Source organism: Lissotriton helveticus, chromosome 1_1, assembly GCF_964261635.1.
Source record: "Lissotriton helveticus chromosome 1_1, aLisHel1.1, whole genome shotgun sequence".
Taxonomy (NCBI): Eukaryota; Metazoa; Chordata; class Amphibia; order Caudata; family Salamandridae; genus Lissotriton; species Lissotriton helveticus.
Genome location: NC_136057.1, coordinates 883,825,987 through 883,846,548, shown reverse-complemented (window position 1 = coordinate 883,846,548; position 20,562 = coordinate 883,825,987). Strand labels below are relative to the sequence as shown.

The 20,562-nt window shown below is 46.0% G+C and overlaps 1 protein-coding gene across 8 annotated transcripts in view; it reads right to left on the bottom strand.

Moving 5' to 3' along the window:
• Nucleotides 1-20,562, bottom strand: part of USP15 (ubiquitin specific peptidase 15) — an 814,317-nt gene that overhangs the window by 290,015 nt on the left and 503,740 nt on the right. For 4 of the 8 annotated variants that reach the window (XM_078675644.1, XM_078675595.1, XM_078675627.1 and 1 more), the window contains 2 exons: nt 3,887-4,162; nt 2,484-2,554 (listed from right to left, as the gene is read on the bottom strand). In XM_078675644.1, coding sequence (XP_078531770.1) covers nt 2,484-2,554; nt 3,887-4,162 — 347 coding nt within the window. Of the gene's footprint in view, nt 1-2,483; nt 2,555-3,886; nt 4,181-20,562 lie in introns of all 8 variants that reach the window. The other 4 variants (XM_078675586.1, XM_078675610.1, XM_078675635.1 and 1 more) reach the window with 1 other exon arrangement.

Genomic DNA, 20,562 nt, shown 5'->3' with positions numbered 1-20,562 from the left:
ATACAGCGAAATAGGCATCTCGGAGCGGGAAGGTCAGGTTTAGCGTATTTCCTGGGCTGCAATCAGTTATATAAGCAGTTGCTCAGGAACTGGCTATTAATTAACGTTGATCGATTCATCGCATGGTTTGAGCGTGTATTATGGAACATCAGTCTCTGACTTTGATAGTAGACACGCCTTCAATAATGGTTTGCACATGAGCATAATTGATATTACACTGGCGACAACAGCTGAAACCTTATGCTTTGAGGAGGTCCGGGAAAGTGACAACACCCTACTACACTAACATCGCATACAAGTGCTTTTAGAAAACTATAACCACATGCCACGACTAGTGATAATACCTTAGCCCCCAATAATCAGAAAAATCTGAAATGGGATTACGTAGTGTGGTGCACTACTCCTTTCTATATCAAATCTGGTTGTGTCTGTAATAACTTCACCATCCCTTGCCTCTCTAGACCCACAGCAACTCGCAGCATCACACTTGATCATTTGTGAACGTATTGCTTTGCAGATCACCAAATCCACATGACACTGAAACCTAAAAGGCACAAATGTTTTGATAGAAACTAAAGATTAGCCAAGGCCTCTTTCTTGGAGGCTATAAAGAGATAATATAAAACCATCCTGTCCCATAAAAAGGGAGAGTGGGAACGGACTAGATGGCATAACTTACTCAGGACAGCTGGGCTAAGAGATATGACACTATTCTGGCCACTGGTGTTAAATGGCAGCAATATGCTCATTCACAAGCATGAAATCCATATAACACAAGAACACTGTTAGTGCCCGACTTATGAGGATAATGACCAGGCTGGTGTTGGACCTTCTTGTCCCATGCTGTTTGGTGTCTCAGCTATGAGTAGATAAAAAGAGGAAAAGCTCAGGGCCCAGATAAAAAACACGTCAAACTTTTAAAAATCTGAGAATATGTTATGGGGCAATTACATTTTGCTCGTAAGCACTGCAATTATCCTGAAATCCATGCTGGGTGCCAAAACAGTGTGTTTACATAAAAATGGCTGCATGAAGGATACAGCAAATTATGACCCAATTAGCCTTTTAGGAAATGCACAAAAATGTTTTGATGGGTCTTACTAGATTAAATTCTTGGGCCTAGGATAATAACATTCTCTCAGGTTGCCATGCAGGATTGAGAAAAAATAAACAGTGCAGTGGACCAAGTGTTCAATTTTGACCAGTTTCAGGAGAGAGACGTTCCACTTCTGAAGGTGCTGTTGTATGTGGTACTTGTAGACCTGCGGTCCACATGCAACAACATCCCAAGACATCATCTTTGATGCTGGCTGAGTAAATCTTGGCATTCCTCCTACCTTGTTTAGTATTTTGGTAAAACTGAAGCATGGGAATTATGCCACAATGCACTGGGGCCCCTCTGGGGAATATGCAAGACCGTTCCAGTTGAGTTGGGGTGTGTGGGACTCCAGAGCTAAGTCACTATAGTGATTGCTTGCACAACGTGTTGGGTTAGTTCATTAGGCTGGTTAAGACAAGTTTGTAACCCTGCAACATAGACCGATTAGGCTGAGGGGGGGATAAAAAACATTCTGTGCCTATGGTATGCTATTCCACAAACTAAGTAGTTAGGATATTCAATAGGAAATGTAGGCCCATGCAAGTTGATGCATCTAGAAAGGTGTTTTTTATTGTGTCACGTTTTTTATTGGCAGCATGTATGATAAAGAATTTTTGACTGCTAGACTTTCACACGATCAATCCACTTGCATTCAACCAGGGATCTAACGCAGTCACTCTCACATTGTGTAGCGCTCTCCAAATTGGGCCTCTTTCCTTCTCTACGGAGAGACACACTTGCCTTGTCTTGCTTCAACTGGTCCCAGCAACCTACATGCATCACCAGGCCAGCCAGCTGTCTTGCAGATAGGAATCTCAGTTCCTGTACTGGGGCTCAGCACACCTTAAGAAGATTCAGGTAAAGGGTAGAAAGGAAGGCACCACTTTTCTGCTTACCATTAACCCATGGAGCCTCACTTCTGGGTAGGGTTAGGTCTCCAAGTGCTGGGTCCCTTAAGTACATCTCCTAGGGTGGAACTGCCAACTGAAGTGGGCCCTGGATGCAGTTCGTAGAAGGGCCATAAGGAGATCAGTGAGACAGTTACATCAGAATCTACTAATCCATGGTTAATGAATTAATATCCTAGGGCTGTAACGGTAGGTACATAAAAATGTTTTCAGTGGGATGGTATGGTTCACCAACATGCATTTTTCTGAATAAAAGTAGTTCAAAAACTAGTGACTTAGTGTGAGAGAAAGTAATATAAATCAGCTTACTAAAACAAGAGGGTAAGCAGTAAAGGTGTTATAACCTGTGTTTTTCTTTTTGAATTCAGCTATTTCTCCAACATTGAAGTAATAACCATTAAATAGAAGAATAAGGCAAACACAATCTCATTTATAGTAAGAATATAACAGCGTGGATAGTAAGATGTACCACCTACCTCTGCAGTGTTTTCATCAAAAAACTTATTTTTCAAATCTGGATCCCAGTCCAAAGCAAGATATGACCGTTCTACAACGAGAGAAGATATAACCAAGTTTTCCAAAATGCAATATTTGCAATAACAAAGACAAACAGATTGACTGTATCATAATATGAGTTATTTCTTCCTGTTCACAATCAGCCTTGTCTTTACTGGTTTTAGACGTCATTTGAAAATAACAAAAAATTTAGAGCTTCTTGTTTTTGGATTTACTCCGCTGTTATGCTATGGAGATCACATAATTTAGGCTGCTGTAATGTACTCAAATACGGTCATATCCTGCACGTTGTCTTTCAACTATAGACACCTAACTAATAAATGAAATGCAGATACAGTATGCAAAACTAATACAATGAGGTAACACATCCCCGTTTTTAATCAAGCACTTTTTTCCAAATGTTAAATTTGTGTAATGTTGTTGAATTCTCTCCATACATCAAAATGCATGTTCTGATCTATAAAACTAAAAGACAGAAACTAGAACAATCTCGTATCTTTCCAGCAATGCAGATATGCTAGAAATTGCTAAAAGCCACAGTCAGAGGCACTTACAAAGTTCTCTTCAAAATGTCAACGCTGAAAAACTACATGCTGTCTTTATTAACCCGTAGGGCCATAAAGGTGAGCCACAAATCCATGGTCATTCCTGAATCTTATTACCCCAGTCTTCTTGGAGGCTCACAGGCATGCCTTCCGATTGCATAATCAAAATAGCATGTCTCGCTCTGACTCCTAAACAATCCTCCAGTTCCGCTCACTGTCCTCAAATGCAACCTGCTTTCTGTTCTATACATGCATTGCAAACTGATGATTCTGTGGGAGCGATGCAACATCTGTCGGAAATTCAGGCTTGCACCTCATAACTAGGAGAGTGCCAAAGTCACGTAATTTAAGTTTTGCATAATCATGTGAAATGTCAGGAAACTTTTGCAGAATTAAATTAACACAAATCTGGGATTTTGGGCTATTATTTTCGTTTGATGTGCTTCCTTGCAACCAAAATTGGCACTAGTATGCACTTAGCAGAAGAAAAAAACGAAGAAAAAAACACAAGTAATGCAAACATGGGGACCTTATCGCGTTCTGCTCTTTTGCATTGGTCCGTTGCCTCTCGTTCTCCAAAAATATCTGAATCTGTCATAGGTTCTGGGCAATAACACTCTTTCATGATTGTATGTAAAAGTGAACTATCAAACGTATTGAGGTTTCAGTAAAAATAAAATGTTGCTCAGACCTCTGTGCTCCTGTTGTAGTCTTTGGGTTACAGTGAAAATGTCTAGATTTGAAATAATTACGTGACTTTTGCACAATAACCTTTGAATGAGTAAAATCTGTATTAAAAAAATAAGATAAGAACTCACCATCCAGCCTAAGTTGCTTATCATCAAATCTAATATGCCTCGTGTCATCTTTGATGTAGTTGACATCGGTGTTGCCTAAGTTGTTAAACTGGAATGTAAAGAAACGTTTCTTGTGTCCAACAGGTAGCGGGCCTTTACAACTTTCTTCACTGCACAATCCATTTTCAGAATCATTATCTCCCCCAACAGAATCTTCCGACTGGCTGTTTTCATTTTCCGAAGGAAGCTCCTGGTCCTGACTAGATTCGTCATCCGGCTCATCCGTTTCCATCTCACCTGTGGCAGCAAAAACAACTGGTTCCATAAATTAAGGGGCCTTTGAATGCTTGGAAAAAACAAACATGGCTACTCTCGAGATAATGTGCATCTTGAAATAAATGTATAATGTAATTGACACATTTTACAAAAAGTTAGTAATATGGAAAAAGTGGAATCACGCTCAAAGGATTGCAAAGTACTATATTAAAATTTAGCCCACATTTCACGTCAAACAATATGATGGGTGTAGTCAAGTAATTACCAGGTAGAACAGGGACTACTTTAATATACAGAGGGCTAGATGCATGAAGCCTTTGCACACCACTGCACCGTCTGCACCAGTAAAAAGGCTTTTTATTATGTATGAAACCCAAATTGTGATTCAGTAACATGTTACTCAATCCAAATTTGGGTTTGCAACCAAATACTGTTCCGGTATTTGGAAGAGGGGTGTTCAGGGCATCCCTTCCAAATACCAAGTCGGATTGGTGTATATTGTTTGCAACCAAAAGCAGGTAGCAAAACATTAATACTTTACAGACTACTGAAAGGTAGTGATACAACACAACATCGCGTTTATCACCAAAAAGTGGCTCAACTAATTATCTTCTGCGTTCGCTGACCCTCTTGTCTCCCAGATTTCTCCATCATCAAAAAAGACAAGAAGGACCGCCACAGCAGTGGCGTAGCCATCATACATAAGAACAGCATCACAATGGCTGAAACAAACTTCTTCTCCTATACAACAATCGAATACCTCAGCACCACCCTAAAGCTAAACGACAACAAAGTGACAAAATGTCATCTCATCTACCACCCTCCAGGAAACACACCCACCTTTGGTGAACAATTATCTGATCTTTTAATGCAATGCTCTCTCTCTAACTCCGACAACATAATCCTAAGTCATTTCAATCTCCGCTGGAATAACGAGATGGACACACTAATTTAATCATTAAAATGACTCCTGCTCAGCAAAGACCTTACTGCAAGGGACAAATCCACAACAGAGGCTCTACCTTAGATGCTATTATAGCCCAAAACGAAATATTTAGCATAAACAACATTCTCCCAATCGACTGGTCCGACTACCACTTCAACCAAGCAATAGCACCTCCCAATCGATCTCTGAAAACCTGCCAGTGGTGAAGGAACTTCAATTTGATCCCTTTGACTGACCTGTAAGAAAATGTCATCCCTACTCCCGCCCACCACAGACCACCTCAACATAGAGGAGCTCACAACCCGTAACCCTGACGATAAAAACAGACCTGGACCAACTGGCTCCCCTGAAAATAAAACGGATCAGAGGCACCCCCTCAAGATCCTGGTTCAATAAAGACCTAAACGTAGAAAGAAGTAAAGGCTGCTGAAAGACTCTTGAGAGCTAACCCATCCACTACTCACCTCTACCAGCTCAGAAGTGAATGCAGGAACTACAAAAAACACATCCAAAAAGAGATGGCCATCTTCTTCCGTAATGCCCTAGAAAAAACAAACAAATGCTCCAAAGGGCTTTTTAACATCATCAGACAACAAACCTACCAAAGGATACCCCCCCCCAAACTTCAAAACCACGCTGCGACAACATGGCCAAATTCTTTAATGGCAAAATCACAACAAGCGAGCTCTCCTTGGACTGTCACTCCTGAACTCACTCATTTCCACAAGATAGCAACCATCTACAAAACAAAAAAACAACAACGCACCACCCGCATCTCCCAGCAGTGAAACACCACAGCTGAACACCAAATCACAGAATGGAAACAACTCAGAATATCAGTCACAACCACGCGGAGGAACACAGACATTTCAACCTCAGAAGAGAGGAGATCAGCAGACAACTCACCACCATCCTAAATGCCTCGCTAACCAAATCCACCTTCCCCGACGCCTGGAAACACACAGAGGTCAGACCACTTTACAAGAAACTCTTGGTAGACCCCAGCAATCACTAGAACTACCGACTCATATCGCTGCTCCCCTTCTCTGCCAAAGTCCTGGAGAAGGCCATCAACCTTCAACTCACAGAGCACCTAGAAAGAAACAACCTTCTCAACCCCTCACAATCAGGCTTCAGAACTAACCACAGCCCTGGGACAGGCCTGATCGCCACAACAGACGACATTGGCACCCTACTGGACAGAGGAGAATCAGCCAAACTGGTCCAGCTTGATCAGCCTTCAACACTGTCCCCCACCTACCTCAAATCAATCGCCATCAGCATCACAAACAACGCTCTCAAATGTATGTCATCCATTCTCACAGGACGCACTCAGAAAGTCAGGGCTCCTCCTTTCACATCGCAAGCCAAACACAACATCTGTGGCGTACCTCTAGGATCATCCCTCAGCCCAACCCTCTTCAACAGTTACATAACAGCACTTGCGGACACAGTCAGATTACATGAGAAACATAACTTCCTACGGTGATGACACTCAGCTTGTCCTATTGCTCTCAGTGAAACCCACCTCAGCTAAAATCAACTTCCACAACTGTATGAAGAACATCTCAGCCTGGATGAGGGACAACTGCCTTAGGCTCAACACAAACAAGACGGAAGTCCTCATCTTCGGCAAGCACACCACCCTATGAAACAACACCTGGTGGCCTTCTGAACTCTGTTCCTCCCCCACTCCAAAAGACCAGGCCCGCAACCACGGTATCACCCTCGACAGAGAACTTTCCATGAAAAGTCAAGTCAATGTTTTTTCCTCCGCCTGCTTCCACACACTCCCTATGCTCCGTAAGACTTTCAAGTGGCTCCCCACCAACACCGGGAAAACGGTAACACAGGCCCTAGTCACCAGTTGCTGGACTATGGCAACACACTATGCCGGCACCACCACTGAACTCATGCAAAGACTATAGCTGATACAGAACGCAGCGGCCAGACTGATCCTCAACCTGCTCAAGAGAACCCACATTACCCAGCACCTGGAGGACCTCCACTGGCTCCCAGGCAAGAAGAGATGCCTTTTCAAGACCCTGACCCACGTCTACAAAGCCCTCCATAACCAAGGACCTGCCTACATGAACTACCACCTGCACTTCCACCAGCCAAACAGGAAGCTCCATCCAGCACACCTCGCCCTCTCAGAGATACCACGAATGTAATGCAGCCTCACCAGATGATGCTCCTTCTCCCACCTCACGGCCAAAGCCTGGTATGACCTACTTCTTCACCTTCACACTGCACCATCAATGACCCCCTTCAGAAAGGGACTCGAGACTTGGTTGTTCGAATGAGACCAGCAGTAAGCGCCTGGATCTCCCCTGGGGAGGGGGACAAGCCGCGCTCTACAAAAATGACGTGACTGATTGCAATACCATGTGACTCTAGCAACTTATCCCATACAACGAAGGAAAATTCAACCCTCGATCACTCCTTGATACTCGAAACTGAGGCCCTTTCCCCAGCAACTACCAACATCAACCAATGCTCAAGGTCCTCCTCTACCCCCAAGAGCTGGAAGGCTTTTAAACCATTCACATTTTTAAATATTTTTGTAAACTTATCCTGTTTCCTATAAGGAAAATGGGTACATTTAAACATGCTTTCCTCAAATGTAATTACAGATATGGTGGTCTGTTTACCTCAGTAGGTCACAATCTCTGGGATGGCTGCAGTTCCCAGTGGGACCCAATTTGCAAACTACCTTATTAATATATATGAGGTATTTCAAATTGCAATACACTAGGAATCTGTATTTTTGTGAACCGACCTATTAATGCAAAAATCAATTCTCCAAATACAACACTGGTCACAAAAACACTGGTATAGCTATGTTAATGACCAAAAATGGGCTGCAACCGTAATTTATCCTTATAAAGCTAACTTGCCCAAGGCATACTGAGCTGTATAATAGATTCCTTAAAATGGGCTGCAAAAGTAATTTATCCTTATAAAGCTAACTTGCCCTAGGTATATTGAGCTTTATAATAAATTCCTTCAGCATTTCAGATAGTCTGAAAAAGGCCAAAAATACATTTTATTATAATTCATATCAGAATCTTCTACACCAACACTTCTGCAACCTTCTTTGTCCAGAGCATTTACTCTACCCTTTGTTTCAAGTAACATATTACTAAAAAGTAAGGAACAGGGAGGAGCCACGCTCGGGACCAAGATGGCCGTGTGAGCGCTCGGCTCCTGAGACCCCATCCATCTCCTGCAATATCTTGGAACATATCCTGAGCCCTAAGCCTGTCATCCGACGGCGGAGCTGGAGCGACGCTCCCCGCGGCGTTTCGGGGGCCGGCTACGAGGTCGGGGCTCCGAGTTACGCCGCTTGCAAACGCGCGGCCTACCCGCCTCCCAAGCCGGGGGCTAAAGTAAAAGCTGTACCCAGCTGCAAGTTGGTCAACAGCGGGGCCGGACACCGGAAGTTGCTAGTTCGGCCCAGTCACTGTTTCGGAATCACCGGAGAGCGGGGGGGAAAGCCTGACCCCACCTAGACACTGAATAAAGCTGCGGACCGGCCCTGCTGTAGCTGCCGGTGGTGATTGCGGGCGTGGCGCTGTCCGGGGAATCCTGCAGGGTGGAGACACCGCTTCGCGGCGGTCTGTATCGGTGGGGGGCTGCGGTGGACTGCTGCGTCCTATGGCAAGGCCTGACTGCTGCGTGGGCCCCTGGGGGCGAGGAGATGCGGCTGTAGACCCTCGGGCCGGAAGACTGTTACCAAATAGACCTGCCTGGGTGAGGAGCCCCCTTAAATTACCAGTGGGACACTGAGGGGCACACGGCTGGAGTTGAAGGTGCCGTAACCGAGATGCACACCGGCAGAAGCACCCGGCTGTAATGAAGAGTGCAGCGAGATGCGCGTCGGGGCGGCTAAATAAGGAGGTAGGCCCAGCGCGCCTGTTAGAGGTGGGGGAGACGGAAGGAACCGAGACCCTCGCTGACAGAGGCCGATGCTGGAGTGAGCCTACATAGTCCATATTGGCGGGGGGCGCCACCTCGGAGTGGGACTGTTTTTGTGCTGCATGCAGACGGCGTGGCCCGGCGGAGATCACATCCCAGGTCCCCTCTCCATGTAGCGGACTGCTGCACATTGCTGGAGAGATCTACAGCCACTGTGAATATAAGTCTTTGTTGGGGTGATGCGGCCACCACCTGACGGGGGAGCCTGCATGGGTACATATGTCCCTGGGGGAAGGTTCAGTACCCTGGCTCCCTGACTGAGACGCGGAGAAGTGTGAGGGCCCGAAATTTGGACCGAGTCACCGCGACGAACAGCAGGTGCATTGCAACTGCCGCAATGGCGACGAAGCCGGACACGGACAAGACTCTGCCTAGGCCCTCAAAAGGATCAAAACACGCTCAATCTAATAAGCTGGACCGCTATACGATGCCAAAGGGGTCCCCAGGTGAATCTAGGAAGGCCCTCTCCTCAGGGGGAGACTCACGTGACACCCCCGTGGAACCCATGTTAACTGAAGTCATGGCGGCGATAAATGGGGTCCAATCTTCACTTGGGGAAAAAATTGAATCCCTGGATAATAAACTGGACACGGTCACGATAGAGGTCAACCTGATAGGCGCAGATCTTTCGAAGACTAGCGAGAAAGTTAAGTCGCTTGACATTAAGACTGCCAGCTTGATCGATGATATGGCGAAATTGAAACAGGAGGTACGGGACCTCAAGATTTCTTGAGATGCCGCAGACCGCAAGCTTGATGAATACGAGAGCCAGGCGCAATAACATACGCATCCTAGGGGTGCCCGAAAGGTCAGAGGGTCCGGCGCCGGATTTGTTTGTAGAAGACATTGTCCTTAATCACCTCAAGCCGAAGGGTCTCAGTACATTTTTTACAATAGAGAGGGCCCACAGAGTGCCGGGGGGGAGACCTAGGCATGGGGTGTCCCCTCGCCCGATGATTGCCAGAGTGCTTAATTTCCGTGACAGAGATGCGATCCTGCAGGCGGTGCGGGCGGAGGCTCCCATGCGATTGATGTTTCCGGCTCGGCTGTGGGTGGAAATCGAGGGGAAGACATGGTTCTTTGACAACCCGGAAGTGGCATCAGACTGGATAGACAGCAGACCCTCGATCGGGACGGAAGAGCAAGGACTCGGAGGAGTAGAGGAACGATTGGAACAGTAATGTTGGAGGCAGCGGGAACCTTTGCACAGTTTGAGAAAGTCGGGTGATGGGACGGTTCTGCAGCTATTTACCACGGCTGTGAACTGTTTCAGGGCTCAAGACAGTGCTTTTGAGGGTGGGGGGAGGGGCAATGGTTGCTTCCTCGTTACTACCTTTAGTTAGTTGAGTAGGCGGGGTATTGGGCGACAGGCACACTGCGAGTTGGGGATGGGCGTTAGCCATATGCAGGGGTGCGGGGAGGGGTGGATGAAGAGGTCTGTTTTGGTGAGACTATTGTTCGCCGTATCGTTTGCTTTATGGATTTCTTTAATTTTCTTTTTCTTTGCATCAGGTGACAAAGATGTGCTTGTATTGTATCCATACTGGTTTAATGTCGAAGATTAGTCGGGCCGGGGATAAAAGTGCTAAGCTGGAATGTGAACAGCCTGGGAGACAGAATTAAGAGAGGGATAGTCAGCCAGTTGAGTAGAAGACACTCCCCGGACGTAGTCTTATTACAGGAAACCCATCTCATAGGTAATCGTTGCCTGGCCCTTCATAAAGGGGGTTATAAGTTGGTTGCATGGGTTCACTACAGGATCTAGGGGGGTTGGGATTCTGGTTAAAAACTATTTTCCCCTGGACATTCAAGCCACTTGGTCTGACTGGAAAGGCCGCTACATTGGTGTATCAGGGTAGTGGGAAGGGAAGACAGTTACTTTCTTGTCCATATATGTCTCGCCCGGTCTTCAATCCGACACTTTACGGGACCTGGGAGCTATCTTCCTGACTTTACCTTTGGGTCTCCTGGTGATGGGAGGAGACTTCAATGCGGTGGTGAACGGGGAACTAGACAGGTACCCGGCTAGAGCGTTGAGACCGGCGCAGATGTGGCTTTCCGACTTCCTAGACACGATGGGACTGATGGATGGTTGGAGGGTGCGTAATCCCACAGCGCTACAATATACACACGTGTCCGCTGAAGCATCACAGCCTGTCAAGAATTGACTACGTTCTGATACCGGCGGCTCAGGCTACCGCGGTCCAGGAGGCGCGACACCTAGGGAGGGGGGGATCTCCGACCACTCTCCCATATAGCTTCAGCTTGAGATTGGCCAATCTGCAGTGGGTAGGGTGGCTCCTATTAATGCATGGCACCTGAAAGACCCAGACACCAAGAAAGAGATCATTAAGGTAACGGAGAGATACTTCCAGGAAAACAGGGGCTCAGTGGAGACACCGCAGACCCTGTGGGAAGCTTATAAGACAGTTGTTCGGGGGAGGTACTGTCCTTGATAGCGGGGAAGAAAAAGAAGTGCCTAGCGGACATGGAAAGGGCGGAAGTGATAAAGTTAGATGAGGAGGTAGCTAGGGCAGCAACCCCGGAGAGTATGCACCTCCTAAAATTGCGACAAGATGATTATAGAGGCTTTGCAAGAGACAGGGTCATAGCTCAGGACGCTGATACTCAGAGCAGGATATACGAACATGGGTACAAGGCCGTAAATTGATAGCATGGCTTGAGAGGGGAGATCGAGCATCAAGGCTGGTGCTAGAATTACAGCGAACAGATTCTAAGGTGATCACCGACCGGCAGGCAGTTGCGGATGAGTTCTCAGAATATTATGGCGGGGTGTATTCCTCGGTTGGTGGATACACAGAGGAAGACAATAGTGCAATGATCAGAGATATCCAGATGCCTGTGCTATCGGACGAGCACGGAGAGTATTTAGATTCCTCCTTCACGGATGACGAAGTGGCGCAGGCCATCAGGGGGGTGCACTCCGGGAAAGCCACCGGCCCGAACGGAATCCCCATTGAACTGTACAAACTAAGTGCTAATAAACTCGCCCGGTTTATCCAGTCTATGTTCCTGGAGAGCAGAGAGAGGAGCAAGCTCCCGTACGACCAGCGGGTGGCTAACATTGTGGTCATCCACAAGGCGGGTAAACCCAAGATGCTTTGTTCCTCGTATAGGCCAATCTCACTGTTGAATGCCGAGCCCAAAATCCTGGCGAAGTTGCTGGCGACACGATTGGTCAAGGTGATCACCACCCTCGTACACCCGGATCAAACCGGGTTCCTGACCCGCCGTAACACAGCTCTCAACTTGTGCAGGCTCCACGGGATACTGGATAGGTCTTCAACGATCCAGGAACCGGCAGTATTGGTGTCCTTGGACGCCACCATGGCTTTTGATAGAGTTGAGTGGCCTTACCTATTTGCAGTGTTGGGGAAGATGGGCTTCGGTTCGGAGTTTGTTAGCTGGGTACGTCTACTCTATGCCAATCTACAGGCTAGAGTTACACAGGAGTTACTCGGTAGAGGCACAAGGCAGGGATGTCCCTTGTCCCCGCTACTGTTTGCTCTCGCCCATGAGTCCATGGCGGCATGGATCCGGTGGGACCGCTCGATACGAGGCCTGCGGTGGACTTTGAACTGGGAGGATAAAATTTCATTATATGCGGAAGATATCCTGCTTTACCTCACCAACCCTAGGGGATCCCGGAATTGTTTTCTGGATGTGCTGGCTATATTCGGGAGGTATTCCGGTTTTGCAATAAACTGGGCTAAGTTGGGGCTTTTTGTCCTTAGCGGTGATCCACCGATAATATCGCAGGACTGCCTGATACAGATTGAGCCGTTGGGGTTCAAATACCTTGGTATCTATATCACGCTCGATGCAAAGTTAAGGTATGCTAACAACTTGGAACCCCCTTTGATCTGTCTTCGGAGAGATGTAGAGCACTGGGCAGAGCGGTGCTTTTTAAGATGCTGGTCCTTCCTCGATTCTTATATGCACTCCGGAACACAATGGACCCGGTATCGGCATCCTATTTTAAGGCAATAGAGACCCTCCAGAGACGGCTTCTCTGGGACGGTAGACCCCGAATAGCATTCACTAAACTCACTCTTCCCTGGTATGATGGGGGGGATAAGATTGCCGGACATACGGAAATGCTATTGGGCCTCCCAACTAGCGGCAGTGAACCAAGTCATTTACGGGCCCCCCGGGGACCCGGGTTATGCTATGGATCTCTGGCAGGTGCCGTGGAATGACTTTACCAGGGCTCTATATGCTAGGCGTCGCAGATTTCCCCTGATGGGGCCAGCGGCACACGGCGTGAGCATGTGGCACACGGCTAACAGACAGCTTGGATGGGACGGGAAACTCACACTTGCCACCCCCCTAAGGAGTTCGGAGAAGCTGGGAAGCTTGCGGAAATCTAAGGGATTTGACAAATGGGATCTTACTGGGATTACGCAGATTAAAGACGTATGGGGGAAGGACACGGTGCACACATTTGACTCTCTCAAATAGCAGTACAGCCTTCATGACAATGAACACTACCGTTACCTCCAGAATAGGCACGCTCTACTTACACATATCCCTAGAGGCACAATGCTTTCCGATGCTTCCCCTCTTGAAGACCGGGTGCTGGACGGGCACCTCGCGGAGAAGACTATATCTCTAATATATAGAAAGCTTGTAAATAATATGGAGTACCCGTTGACGTCCATGGAATGAAGAAGGGTTGGAGCTGGATGATGAAGATTGGAGGGAGGTGGTCTCTTCTCCTAGAGTAGTAGCGATACAGATGAGGCTCAGACTAGTTCAGTGGAAGATCTTGCATAGGTCGTATGTCACGGGGCCGCGTCTGGTTCGCATGGGCCGATTGGGGAGTGTAGGAGGGGTTGCGCAGAACTTGGAACCTTTATGCATATCTTGTGGCACTGTGCGAGGGTGCAGGACTACTGAGTGAAGATCCATGAGGCTCGGCGAGATGTCCTTGGGGTGGAGTTACGGCCGGAGGCCCGCAGGTGCATATTAAACGTTTGGGAATCCACAGATCTGAATGTGTACCGAAAACAATGGGTGACATTGGCTTGTATGGTTGCGAAGCGAAACATAGCACAGTTGTGGGGAGCCAATCAGCCACCCCTGGTTGCGAAATGGGTGCAAGACTTAGATTGGTGCATGTTCAGGGAGAGGTCAGTCTATGTTGCCAGAGGTTGCCCTGAGAAGTGGGGAAAGGTATGGGAGGCCTGGAACCAACATCGTGGTGATATTTGTACGCCCCCGATACGTCCAACAGAAGGGGAGGCGCTGGAATCCCCGTGACCCATTTTCTCTATTCTGTATTCCATATTCTGTACGTATGGATAGTTATATTGACAAGTGTAAAACTGCCAGTCACTTAATGTTTTTTTCTTTTGATTATCATGTTAATAAAAAGAGTTTTAAAAATGACAAGTAAGGAACATATGTATGGATGGGCACTAACATATGACAAAAACAATTATTGTCTAATTACTTTCCTGCATGTATAAAAACACATTAGCGTGGTTTAGGTGAAGTTTGCACATTTTATGGTTTCTTACATCCGTGTACAAAATAATAATTTGAATCTTCATCCCTGCTTAAAATAGTACAACATAAGACATTCCAATGAAGCAACGTGACTAATAAATAATAAAATAGTAATCATGCTGATACCAAAGTATGATGCTCACTGGGAATGTTTGAAGAAATTAATATGTTAATTAATATAAAACATTTCAATTGCTACTTCATTCCACAGATTTTTGCAGGTCAAACATGTTATTGTTAATTAGTAAATACAATCCGTATTAATGGAGCGGAGAGAAGGAAAGACCGTGTGAAGTGTGAGTGCCAGCATAGACATGCTTGCTGCTCTTCCTGCGCTGGTGAGGTTTCAGAGGTAGCACTTCAGTTGAGTGGTACTGTATAGGAAATCAAGGGGCAGGCCTTCGGTAATGAATGTGAGCTGCAAAGTGGCTTGGAGGCTCAGTAAAATTCAATGTTATCCCCACTAACGCCCACATGACTCAACTATGTTGCCTACTGATCCGTGAGGTGTGGGTCTGTGACACCAGCAACATTAGTGTGTGGATACATTTCCTCTTAGAAGAGCATGGGCTGTGAATACAAGGGAAAAGGTATCGTGGTGTGTGTTGTAAGTCTTGGAAGCAGAGGCATTGGAGCATATAGCCTTAGGAGTGAATATGGGGCCAACTTAGTAGGGGTCACCTACCAGGGTCCTGAGAGATGATAGGTGAACCCCAATTCTAGCTCAGGTGGTGTTAGAAACACAGGATTGGGGGCACTGTTCTACACTCTTTGGACAAAGGAGAGCAGTGCACAGTCTACAATTCCTTTGAAAAATCTACATCTCCTTGAACCCTTTCTACATTTTGTTGCATCAGAGCCTCAGAATGACTAGTTCATTCCACCCTTCTAAACACCATACTTTACATTTAACAGGAAACATTTTTTATTGTGACAAAAAAGATAAGCTTTCCACTGTCACTATGACTTTCTGTATCTCTTTACTGCTTTGCTGAAAGGTCAACTTTCACCTCAGTATCAATGTTCCTGCCAAGGGAAGCAGGTTTTCAAGGTAATTTGCTCTATTCATAATCCCTTCCAACCTGAAAAGGGCCTCAGTGCCCAACAGTGAGAGAAATTGCCATAAAGTGATTCTTCCACCCCCCTGCATCACATTAGTGACCGTGTTCTTAGTGATGTACTATCCAGGGTTAGCACCAAATTTGCATTTAAGTCACCAACATCTGGTTTAGATTGTTCACTCTGCAAACAAGTTCATAGAGTATCTCATAAGTAATGAGTTCATTCTTGCCACTCTACCACTCCGCCCAGATTTGGGGAGTGCTTGAAATATTGTTGCCATATACACAGTCATCAGACTTTGAAATAAAAACCTAGAGTGCCTTTTAAAGTGGAAATAGCTTTGTGGCAGCCTCCCTGACAAGTGGTATTCATGCTCGATCATCCATTTGCCCAGATGAACTGATAGAAGTAGGGTCTTGGTGGCACTATGCATCTTCCATTCAGTTATAATGGTCTTAGAAATTCAAGGCCTATGAATTCTTTTTATATACCTCTCCTATTCTGTGTGCATTTTCACAACATTATTGCAAAGTTTGTTTAAAATCTCCATGGCACTTATGGTTGAGTATTTGCTTTGTAATTTAACATAAGTGATGGCTGCTGCTTACTAGGTTAAATTTTAGAGACTTACCAATTCAAAGTATTTCAGTTTTTATTTGAAATACTTTTCCTGAAACATTTTTGAATTTTATTTTCGTTGGAAAATGTCAAGTAAGTCTGATAGCTAAATAAAATTAATCATGTTCATGTCTTTTAATTACTGACCTTTAGAAAACAAGCATTTACAATGCATTGGTTTCGCCTTTTGAAAAGTTTGAGCTATTGGCATTGTAAATGACAAAATTTGTATTTATGTGTTGGTTTTGAGAACAGATAAATATATGGCATTGTCATTTACAATGCCAATAGTTTCATCTCTAGATCGAAACTTGTAAACAGCTACTCCAACCGGAGTGTTCCGGCGCTGACGACTTAACTCGTAAAAAGGCATGTTTTTAGCTGTTTCTTAAAAAGGTAGTCGTATCAGTGGATATCAAAAGCACTTTTGTATGTATATTGTCAAAAACTGCACGAAATACACTGGCTTGACTAATCATTTCACATGACAACTACACAATAGCACTAGCTGTACCACAAACCTTCCCTTGATCGCAATCACCAAATTCAGACCATTACTATCTCGACGACAGAAAAACACCGAATTCCCTCTCAAACAAACTCAGCCACATGTAGACTCTGTTTACTAGCTGCATGGAGCTTCTTACCAACAGGAGAGCCATCGGGGTTGTATGCACCAAACAGGAACATACCGCACACGGACAGCGGGAGGGGGGCGGGAATGGCACACGGACAGCGGGAGGGGGCGGGAACGGGCACACACACAGCGGGAGGGGGGCGGGAGGGGGGCGGGAACGGGCACACGGACAGCGGGAGGGGAGGGGAGCACTCACCTGGACTTCTTCCGGGGGCAACAAAGACAACACCACGGAGACAACATGAGGCGAGATAGACGCAGCACAGAAAGAACGTAAACATGCCGATGAAAGCATTCTTAACTCTTAAAAAGGCATGTTTTTAGCTGTTTCTTAAAAAGGTAGTCGTATCAGTGGATATCAAAAGCACTTTTGTATGTATATTGTCAAAAACTGCACGAAATACACTAGCTTGACTAATCATTTCACATGACAACTACACAATAGCACTAGCTGTTTAACCACAAACAAGTTCCAGTACAATCGTCAGTAAGTTCTATGAGCCCCATCAGATGTTATAATGCAGGTCAATCCTCCTCCTGGTGATCAGTCCAACTGGCTCCTGTTAAGATACTCGGGACTCTGGAAGCACACATTCACCTCCTCGTGAGGCTACTCTGGCATGCTCCGCTCACACAGCAGACACTCCCCCCTAGATATCACTGACTGCCAACTCACATCCCACCATCAGTTCAGCTGTTGCATCTGCTAAGGTTCTGGACGGTACCCAGGAAATACTAATAGTCTATTAGTTCGTCCGGCTTCTGAATACTCATGAGGATGAAAACACTGTGGAGGAAGGGGCTGAGCACCCACCCAGCCTCCTCACAGATCCAACCAACGCCAGCACCTGCACAGATGCTTCAAATGTGAAAGAGCCGGGCTGGCTGGATCCTCAACCAACTCAGCCCATGAAAATTTTCAGCGTGTGTGTTGCAAAACTGCAGACTGAAGAACGCAGCTGCTATGGAGTCGGGTCCAACATTACCTGGCTCTGCATAAGCAGGCCTATGTCCAAAACCAAGACCGGCTGAGCCCAGGAAAACAAATGAAGCTTAATAATGTTTAAAGAATTCATAGTGATGTCTAGAAAATCACAACATAACTAATGCTAAGCCTGCGCTCTTGTGGGCTGTTGCAGAGAAGATGTAATATTATAACAGAAGCAGCTCAAACGGTGTGCTACTGACAGCGGTGTGGGTGAGGGGTCCAGATGAGACATAATTAGAGTAGCCTCGGTGTGTGAGAGAGGGTGGTGCAGCTACACCTCGACACGGCTGAACGACGCACGCTGTAGTCGATGTTTACATACTTCGAGTTATTGAGAATAACTAATCATTAGGCTTTACATTTTACAATATAGAAATGCGGAAAAACCCACAAGAGGGGAAGGGTTCCTGCAGTCTTTATTTTAAGGCAGGGTGGGACCCTGGGGAAGGGATGCTGTCCACGGAAGGGCAGAGGAGAGCCTTCTTGGGCTGGGACGACCATCAACACGTTTGCAACACAGGAGGTATTCACAGGCATTCACCGCGGCCTTTTCGACCCTGTTTGCTCACTTAAATTCGCTCCTAAAATGGATTGGAGGAAATGGTGGGAGTGTCCTCTAAAACCCCCATAATTACTGGGGATGAATATCTCTGAATGGAAGGAATAATATCTTACATACAGAGAAAACAAAATGAAAATGTTCATTTATGCAACACTTACCCTGGGGACTGCCCGCACATGAGTATAGAGAGGGGGGATACATGTGGGATACGCAGGGCTGTTCTTCGTCACGAACACACGCTGACACAGAGCACACGGCGTGCTTGCTGGTGGAACACAACAGCTGTATCACGACATCCTGAGAACATGGCTCGACATTATAAAATGATTAAGACTGTCAGGCCCTCAAGCTGGCTGAGGTGCACGCTGCGAGCAAGGACAGGGCTGGTACCAGTCCAACAGGATGTTAACAAACATGGCTCACACAAACAACGCGTCCTCTGTGGGCGCCATGTTAGTTTCCCGCAGCTCGAGGGTGGTTGCCGCGTGCCAGATTGGACGTCTCCAGTAAAGTGACACCATGCTAAGTGCATCTGTGTGGCGAGGCTTCGCTGCTGCAGCCCGTCCGTACCCTCTTAATAATGCATTATCCTTTCAAGAAAGCGGGTTTGGGCTCAGTTTTTTTTTTTTTGTAAAATGTGAATACTTTCCACATAGCTATATATGCGCGCCAGATAAAGTTTTATATAGCGCAAACTTTATCTTGCTCTGACGCTATCGTTATGTGCGTGTGTTTTCTCTTTTAACATCTGACAGTAAATACAAAGTGAAAATTAAAGCTACTCTGTATATTTATATCTCACCTACTAGGCAACACTAAAGTGTATAAGTGAGAAAGGGCTTTTGTGGGTTTACCAAATCGTGCAGTCTGCTTACTGTCTGCATTGATTTCCATTGGGTGGCTTTAGTGTCACTATAAAAACAAGAAGAACAAGTCAGGTCCCGGGCCGGCAGCCAATCACAGCGCGGCCCGGGGAATGACGTCACGGGGGCGTCCCGGGCCGGCAGCCAATCACAGCGCGGCCCGGGGGTGTCCCGGGCCGGCAGCCAATCACAGCGCGGCCCGGGACAAGGGGCGAGACTTAAAAAAAGAGTCAGAAACGCCCACGATTCGCGTTCTGACCGGGAGAATGTGATTGGCGCTGATGTCTTCCAATGGCTAGCCTCCATTTATGGAGCTAGCCAATGGGAGACAGAGGCGTGACCAAAGCCCCATATGTAAGACATAAGATTTCGCCCTGGGCGGAGCAACTGCTACGCAGTTGCAACGCCAGGGCGAAACCTAAAAAGGCAAATATTTTGTAAGGGTATGTAGAGTTTTTATTCGCACTGAATATTTTTTAAGTGAAAGAAGGAGCTTACTGACCCCTCTTCTTAAAATGTAATTTGAATAGTGCATTGGGCGATGCAAAAAGAAAAGTGGATATAACATTATGCTCCCTGAATGACAGCACAAAATCAACAGTCAGAGAGATAAATCTTTGAGTCTCACCACACATTACAGCATTTGTATCAGCGGGAAGCGCTGTTTAGAAAGCTTCAAAGACTACTTTGACCATTAAGTCAAAGACGACTGAATTCAAGAGACGTCTCGATCCAATGTGTTAAAAGAGGAGAACATGTGTTGCAGTGAATAAACAGGAAGATTAAACAAATGGAATGGGAGTAAAACTAGGTACCACAACCTGGGGTGAAGACAAGAATCTCGAAACCAAAATAAATAGATGATGTGGTACAAGTTAATACATGTTGTGAAATCCTGCAAAGCGAGCATTAACCAATAGTGCAAATACAAAAGCAGAGAAAATAGTAACATTTTCCAGATAAGAGCGCAGACATGGATACAAGCAGACCAGACAGGAATTGCAAAATCATCAAGCTTAACATGAAGGGGTTCATCTGGCACATGGCCAGACTTCATGGGAACATGGACATGTATACGAAAATGGTGATAAATAACCTTTCAGGGCTCCTGAAGTTTAACTAAAAATGGGGAATCAGCTAAACACACATCTGCATTATGCAGACAATGGCATTTTTTTATTCAGCTAACACACACTTTAAAGAGGCATTTTCCAAGTCCACCACCTTCTAGT